This window comes from Phalaenopsis equestris, unplaced genomic scaffold (assembly GCF_001263595.1).
Source record: "Phalaenopsis equestris unplaced genomic scaffold, ASM126359v1 Scaffold000996, whole genome shotgun sequence".
Lineage (NCBI taxonomy): Eukaryota > Viridiplantae > Streptophyta > Magnoliopsida > Asparagales > Orchidaceae > Phalaenopsis > Phalaenopsis equestris.
The window spans coordinates 149,376-157,851 of record NW_018165435.1 but is presented as its reverse complement, the minus strand read 5'-3'; the positions used below and the strand labels follow the sequence as shown (position 1 = coordinate 157,851).

The 8,476-nt window shown below is 29.4% G+C and overlaps 1 protein-coding gene across 1 annotated transcript; it reads right to left on the bottom strand.

Moving 5' to 3' along the window:
* Positions 1-3,037: 3,037 nt before the first annotated feature.
* On the bottom strand, positions 3,038-5,705 carry LOC110032658 (actin-depolymerizing factor 5-like). The gene is made up of 3 exons (XM_020736353.1): positions 5,600-5,705; positions 5,268-5,527; positions 3,038-3,389 (listed from the first exon to the last, which is right to left on the bottom strand). Exons 1-3 carry the CDS (start codon positions 5,618-5,620, stop codon positions 3,239-3,241), a joined length of 432 nt encoding a protein of 143 aa, XP_020592012.1. The 5' UTR covers positions 5,621-5,705; the 3' UTR covers positions 3,038-3,238.
* Positions 5,706-8,476: the final 2,771 nt, after the last annotated feature.

Genomic DNA, 8,476 nt, shown 5'->3' with positions numbered 1-8,476 from the left:
TCTAAAAAATAAAATTATCCTAAAGATGGGAATCTTTGTTTAAAAAAAAAAATTATTTATTTATTTTTTTAGGCATGCATAAATTAGCTTTGTAAATTTATCTCTAAAGTTATATATTCTTGATTGTTTTCATTCATGTCTCATTTGCTTGATTGAATTTAGAAAATATGTTTCTTAAAAAGTTATTTACTAAATTATCATAAGCATAAAAATAGTGTAAAATTTAACTCTTAAATATCTTCAAAAAAAAAAATTATAATTTTAGTTTCACTTAAAATAAATGACAATAAAAGTATAATTTCATATATTCAAGATATCTCATGACATTTTTCTTTAGATCAAGGATAAATACAAGTAATTAAATTTCATATTTAATAAGTATAAAATTAATAAAACAATTTCTTTCTCAAAAAAAAATAATAAAATAAAATAAAAGTGACAGATGTTTTTCATAAATTATAGGAATACTTGTTTTAAATGGAGAAATTATTTCGTACGGACGGCGTATACAGAGATGCATGTATCGTCCGTTTATCAAATCAAAGTTATATTTCGGTGGATCCATTTAAGAAAAAAAAATTAATAAAAGCTTTGATGCGGAGATGGAATAATGTTTCTTTTAAATGATTGGAAGGGTATTTTGGTCATTTAGATCTCTGAATGACTGGCAAACTGTTGGGAATCTTGCGCCAACCGACAATTCAAGCTTTATTAATTGATGGTCCACCAGTGCCCCACGTCAGCTATTTGTTTGAAGGATCTCACACATTTTAAATTTATTTTACAACATGCCCCCTATTTTCTATTTTTCTTAGGAAGATTTACATGCATACACTTAATTCCTATATATTTACATAGTTAACCTCTAGTATTCAATTTTTACATATGTTACCTTATTTATGAATGAATGGAAGGTGTTTTTTTTTTACTTTTCAAGGTTAAAATTATTTTAAATATATTTCAATTTACCATAATAATATCATAAGACATTTCACATGCAATTTCAATTGGTACGTAGTAAACTCTTGGGTAACATATTTTTTTTGTAAATCATAAAACTTTTAAGGCATTTCTTCTAACATTTTTTTGATTATTAACAAATAAATTCATTCTCATAAGCATTTTTTATGTCATTGTCATCTCTAGCCATTAACCATATGTTACTCACTTCATTTTCAACTATACTAACCAATAATTCTAAGTCCAAGTTAATCTTGAAAGGTTTCTTCCTTTAATATTCTCTTTCTTTCTTTGTTTTCTACTTTGTAGTTGGGATAATCCCATCAAATATATCTCATCCTTTTTTGTATTCCTAACAAACAAGATTATCAATATTATGTTATCATTTCAAACATTCTATCATTGCCATTGACATTCTTTTCGAGCATATGATCAATTTTTCCTTAATTAAAAAAAAAATTTATAAACACTGCTCTATCTAGACCTTGTATTTGTATGCTATCTTTCTGTGGAATAAAAATACCCTCGAATGAATCTTTTGTGGATTGAATGGCACTGAGCGGACCCCACGCCACTAGATAGCTCTACGAGAATGAACAAATAGATTGAGCGACAAACTAAGAGCAACTGACCCAGAGGCTGGCCGAACCAGAGATCAATCGACTCGGAGACCGCTCAGGTAGAAGACAATTGACAAAAAGACGACCTGTCGGATATTCTTCAATTGCATGACATGAAGCTTATTGATTGAGGATCGACTGATTAAAAAACAGTTAAGGCTGTAATTGTCATTTCACAACTATCAGAATTCCTTATAAATAGAAGAGCATTAAATATAATAGTCTGTTGAAAACATATACAAAAAAATAATAATAATAATTAGCAAACTAACAAAAAGATAATTTGAAAAATTAAAAATTTCTTCAGCTTCCATATTACTCTTTCTGGCTTAATCTTTAATTTGTGCTTTCAACCTCATTTAAATAATCTTCTAATATAAGATTAGTGATAATCACTATCAATTAACATATTTTATTATTATTAATTTGTTGGGGTCAACTTACCTCCTTGACCTTCCTCCTAACAAAATAATTCATATAAACACCCCTTGAAAGAAAGAACTAATTATTAATGAAAACTCATGTAATTTCTAATATTTGCAAATTTACCATCAACTTAAGTTAGAGAAGCCGGCAAATGCCAAATGTTGCATTTTTCCCCATCTTGATATATTTAATTATTTTTAGGGATTTACAAAAAAACAAACTATAAAAAATTATAAATATATAATTATTTTATAATTCAAAGTAATTAATTATAAAGTCAAAGAAAAAAATTCCTAGGACTTTCTAAGCTTTTAATTATGATTCACAAATAAACCCAAAACTTTAGGAAAATTTACATACATACCCATCAACTCTTACATATTTGCATATCCCACATCCTAAGCTTGAGAAAAAAATTGTGTGGAATGCGTGTAAATCACAAAAATTTATTTCTATCTCCTTCAATATATCCTTTTAAAAAATTTAATTTTAACTTACCTTATTATATAAGGAACCTCATTTATCCAATATATTAGCAGGGTTGTTAATGATTTGATTTCGAGCCTCGAAAATGACTCAAATAGATTTAGTGCGGCTTGAAACCGGCTCGCGGCTCGTTATATTTGATTTAGAACCTAGTCAGCTTGAAACCTACTCGAGCTGTGTCCGGCTCAAAATCGACACTAACTAGCTCAAATCGAGTTATTTGCGTCCAATTCAGCTCAAAATTGAAGTTAATTGTTCAAATTTAGTTATTTGGGTCCATCTAAGCTTGAAATCAGCTCAAATTGACATAGCATCATATATATATATATAATGTTTATAAATAACAAAAAAATACTATGAGGCGATCTGGAGTCAATTCTAGTCAATTCACGTATAACTCGAAATTGGCTCTAAAATAATTCAATCCAAAATTCTGACTCATAACTCGGCTCATTTATTTTTTATCAATTTATTTCTCTTAAAAAAGAGTTTTTTTTTTTTCAAAAATAAGAAAGGGAAGCAATTTAAGCACATTAAATAAAAATATAAAAAAGAAATAGAGCGGCCGAAAGTCTAATCAGCTCCTCTCCACTTTCTTCCCTTCTACTTGAGAGACAAACTACTATTAATTACTAAACACAGTAGCCTTAACATCACAAGCTGTTCTTAAGATGGTCATTAGGATAGCTAATCATGGTTTATTAACATAAAACAGGTTTTTTGCCTTAATTAATTTGGGCTTAACATCAGCAAGCTCTTTGCTTAATGACATCAAATCCCATCTCAGTAGGATCAGTGGCTTGAACTTCATAGTGGACCCCATCAAGCAGTCTCCTCAATCCTTGCTTTGATGTTGCATACAGTATTTTAGCCCTAATCCTTGATGCTGCTGGAGACCTAATATATAAATACATATATTAATAATTAAATTACGTGAAGAAGCACGAATAATAATTATTTTAGGTATTAAACCTACATTATCAACATATATTTGTTATTACTATGGTTATATCATTAGTTTTACTAATATGTTGAGTCTTATATGATATGATACATATATATATATATATATATATATTGTCTTATTAAGAAAAATATTAAAAGGCTAAACATTGATTACAAAACATTTATATATATATATCTTTGATGAGTAGTATTTTTTAAAAAATTAATTGATTACAGGGCTACAAAGATAAATAATCAATTAAAAGTATTAATTAAGAAAGTAGAATAAAATTTATTAAATTAGATTCAAACTAAATTCGATTCAAATGATGTTTTAAACCTTGCCCCAACCCTTAACATCTTATGGCTACGTGATTAGGATTGTTAAAATGACTCTTTTTTTGGGTTGGGTTGTTTGTGATCGGCTCTTGTTCGGCTTGCTAAGTAAACGAGTCAAACACGAACACATCTTTTGAGCTTGAAATATAAACCAGCCGAACACGAGCTAGGCCTGGGCTCGCTCGTGTTCGGCTCCTTTACACCCCTAATAGTGTGTGTGTGTAGTATAATAATAGATAAAGTGGTTGCTTCTTGGAACTTATCTTTATAAAATATCTATGTTTGTTAGAATGCCAAATCTTTGCCAATAAAGAAGGCATAAATTCCATTAGAATTTATCCTAAAAGTAATGGTAAGAAAGAGGTTCATGTTTTATTTTAATTAAATATTAACTTTTTTTATATTAAATTTCAACTTTATCTTTAAATAATAAAATTATTGGTCACCATAAGATCTAAGCATGATTTAATTTGTAATAATAAATAGTCGATTATATTATGATAATATTAATATATAATGTAATATGAACACATCTATTAAATTTTATTATGATAATATATTATAGTTTTGAGATGTTATTGGAAGATAATCAATAGTCTTATGAGTTGGCTTAATGAAGATTTTGATTTAAGAAGTCCTATAATCACTAATTTTGGGTAGTATAAATATAAAAAGTAAAGTTAGTGTTAAATACATAAGATTGGTATATGTAAATGCCCTTTATATTTTTATTTTTTTTAAATAGGAGAATGTGCACGAGGCTTCAATAATGGGAAAATATTTGTGTACGCCAAGAGGTTATTCAGAGGGTATAAGGGAGTTATATTCGTGTTATACTCCCTTTAACCTCTCTGTAACCTACTTGTATCATATCTGTAATCTACAAATAAGTTCCACACTTCTGTAGTTCCAGTGATTACATGTAAGTTACAGAGAAGTTACAGGAGGGTATAACCCAAATATAACTCGTCTGTACCCTCTGAATAACCTTCGACGTTTCTCAATAATGATAAGTCGGTTGTGTAATTAAAAAAAAAAATGAATTGATGGATTTTGGAAGCTTATGGTCAGCATGCTTAATTTGATTTTTTAGAAGATAAATATTAATTAAATTACAATTAGACAAAATGGAGGGCGATTATATTTTGTTTTTTTCATCCTAAATATTTGAACTTTTGTGATTTACATTTTCTGCATTTAATTGATGCAGTGACAAATTGCAGTGTAATAACATTCAACAATTATTAAATCTGCCATATATAGTTCAGAAGATAGATGCAATTTCATGCATTTCTTTTATATTTTAATTATTTATAATATTTAATATAAATTCTTGTATTAAAAATTAAAATTTATTTAAAATTAAATCATATTTTTCACTTCCATCAAATTCTGAATTATTTATATATTCATGTAAATAGACCTAATAAAAAGGTTATATAATTAAATTGATCATTCAAAAATTATATGAAATAAGGAAAGAAAAGTTACCATGCAATGAAAAACATTCTGCTCTTCTGGCAATTGTCGGCGGAGACGTAGTCGAAGTCGAAGACAGCGTAGCGACAATCATCGGCGGGGAGAGAGGCGGCGAGATCATCGTAGCACTCGGCGGCTCCGCCGAGTTTGTCGACCATGATAGCCTTCGTGCTCTCATCAATCTTAAAGACGATGTAACGGTGCACCCTCTTCCACTTCATCTCCATGAATGATTTGCAGCATTCCTCTCTGACACTCATGCCCTCGGTGGCCTGCAACAACATATGTAATTGAATGATGAATGATAAGATGATGATGTATGTTGGATGAGGGAGGAAGCCTACCATCTTGAAAGCCATAGCCATGGTTTCTCTCTTCCTGAAATTCTCTCTCTAAAGCTAGACTTTTTTTCTCTCTCTTGGAAAGGGGGATTGGGAGGAGAAGCATATAAGAAGATGGGGTCCCAAAATGCCCTTCATCTTGAGCCAAATCACCTCTAGTGAGGGTTAGGAACAAAATTGATAGATTTACACATTTATCACCAAAAATTCAATTTTTATGCAAATGCCACCTAGCCTATGCATGAATTCGAAAAGGTGTGTACTTTATGTAATTAAAAGCTAAAATTGTGATTTTTTTGATGTAATATGGAATATTTGTGTGGTATAAATGTAAAAAAATGAAATTTTAGATGATAGATATGTAAATACATAAGAATTGGGTGGTATATATATAAACAATATTCCCAAAGCATACGCCAAGCACCAGGTAATATGGCAGTGTCTCCACGTACGCAATGGATCATTTCAAGATAAGCTTTTATATTATGGAGTTTTTAAATTTGTTGAATATCTCAATTTGTCATAAGTAGTCATTCATTTTAATTGGTCATATCAAGCGGCTAATATATTAAGGTGAAAGTCTAATAATGTCTTTGCCTTCTATGAAGATCTAGTACACAAACATATGCAAATAGAAGAATGGTTTCATAGAAGATGCTAGAGTTTTTTATTAGGAACATATGGTAAGGAAAATGAAACAACACTTGGCCGAATTAAAATATAATTACAACATAATGTCCTTCACTATAATTGGGGGGAGATGTTAATAGAATGTAATATACATGAATCATGGGGAATAGATTTTGTGGTGGAAGTTGGAGAATGTTGGAGGTATTGAAGTTGAATTGAAGAGATGGTATTATAAAGCATTTGATGGATCGAATTTAAGAAGAGGGGTTGAACAAGAAGACTAGTATAATTTTAATGTGAATGGTATGCATAAGCTTTATTTGTAATTCAAAATATTGTATTATAGTGTTGATGATGTATTGACATTATAAGCTGTGAAATATGTAAATGATGTGCATCGGGCTTAAAAGTAATTGCTTGCATCGACAGTGTGCATTAATCTTATAAGTGATGCTCAAGGGCAATAAAATTGGCTAGCTTTAGTGGTCACAAATAGTCAAATTGCTTTTATTGGATGATGATGTCAAATGACTCTAAATGGATGATAGAAGTATGGTTATCATAAACATGAAACCATAGTAAATGACGGTGATTAAGAAATCATAATTAGATGATGGTGGTGAAGAGACAAAAGTCTGATGATCAAAATCAAGCTTCAATGATTTGATATTCTTAATTGAGCAATGGTGGTCAAACAATCTTAGTCAGACGATCATAGATGAACGACATTTTTTATAAAAATGTAGAAGAGTGCTAGAAGCCAGATGAAAATATTCAAGCATTGATATAAAGTGACTTTAATTATACAATAATTATTTAGTGATTGTTGTTAGAAAATGGTGCTCAACCAATCAAGATCAAACAATTATCCATAGAAAGGTGATATTGGTCTAGTTAGTGACAGAATGAAATTTGAAGAAAGGGTGAGGTGTGGGGGAAGGATTAAAAGTAAATTAAGATTAATTTATAAAAAATAAATAAATAACTAAATTAAAAAATTTAAGAAAACTAATTTATAAAGTAAAAATATATTTCTTTTATTCTAGTTATTATGAATTGGCATCTTGAATTGTGTCAATCGTTTCTTTATTGCATTGAAATCATCAATCATCGAATTTATGTTAAAACTCATCATAATATTCTTTTCAATATTTGTTATCAGGAAATTCGCATGAAAATCATTCTTTTTTTACTGTGTAACTTTGCCTTGATAATTTTCATTGCTGAAAAACGCACGTTCAGTTGTTGTTGAAAATGTAGTGTCAAGATCAAGCTAATCAAATGATCAATAAGAAGATATATGACTAATTTTCTTAACTTAATCAACATTTGACTTAAATTTGAAATTGTTGAGAGATTATTAAAAAATTGATTTAATGAGCTTCAATTTGAAAATGCTTTAATTGAAATTTTAAGTTAGCTTATTTGTATCTATGAAGTCTTTAGGATAAAATTTATATACAAGTTGATAAATGACAGCGATTTTATATATGCGTAAAAATATAAGTATTTAGTACTGCTGCTAAAAGATTTAATTGCAATTGCACCAAAAACTTAATAACAGTTATAGATTCGGTAAAGATGTATGTATAAAATATTCAATAATTGTAAAGTCACACTTATCAACGCAAGTATACGTATCGCTCAAGTAATATATGGCTCTAATGGAGTTCTAGATATCGATCCCACATGGAGTAATATTAGAACTACGAACTAAGACTTTAGAAAAACAATACTTTAATCACAATAATGGAATTCAATTTGCTTATCTGTCACTAATAGGCAATTGAAATAAATATATAATTTTAATAACTATTAAACAACTAAATATACTAATGAAGGTTTGAATGTGATATTCAATATATAAGAAAGCGTCCTTCTCCTTATCAAGAAATTATAGTGAATGGATAACGTGAATTAGTTCAAATTGTATTGTGTCAAATAGGAGCATACATATTCTTTACCTTTTGGTATAGACATAAAAAACATTGATTAATCCTACGCTTCTTTACTGAATCTGCAGCTAGGCTGGGAGGATATCGGCTCTCACTTCGGAGCTTCAATGTTCCCCTCGCCTGAGGGCTAACATCTACACTTCAGCACCCAAACGATTGGACTGAATTGGGGATTTTAGTCTTTCACTCTAAAATCTCCAATATTACGCCCGATAATTTTATTTCCCTATTTATTTGCACCCAACTTTCAAGGGTTTTGACCTCCCTGAATCTTGGATGTAATCTTCACTTTAGT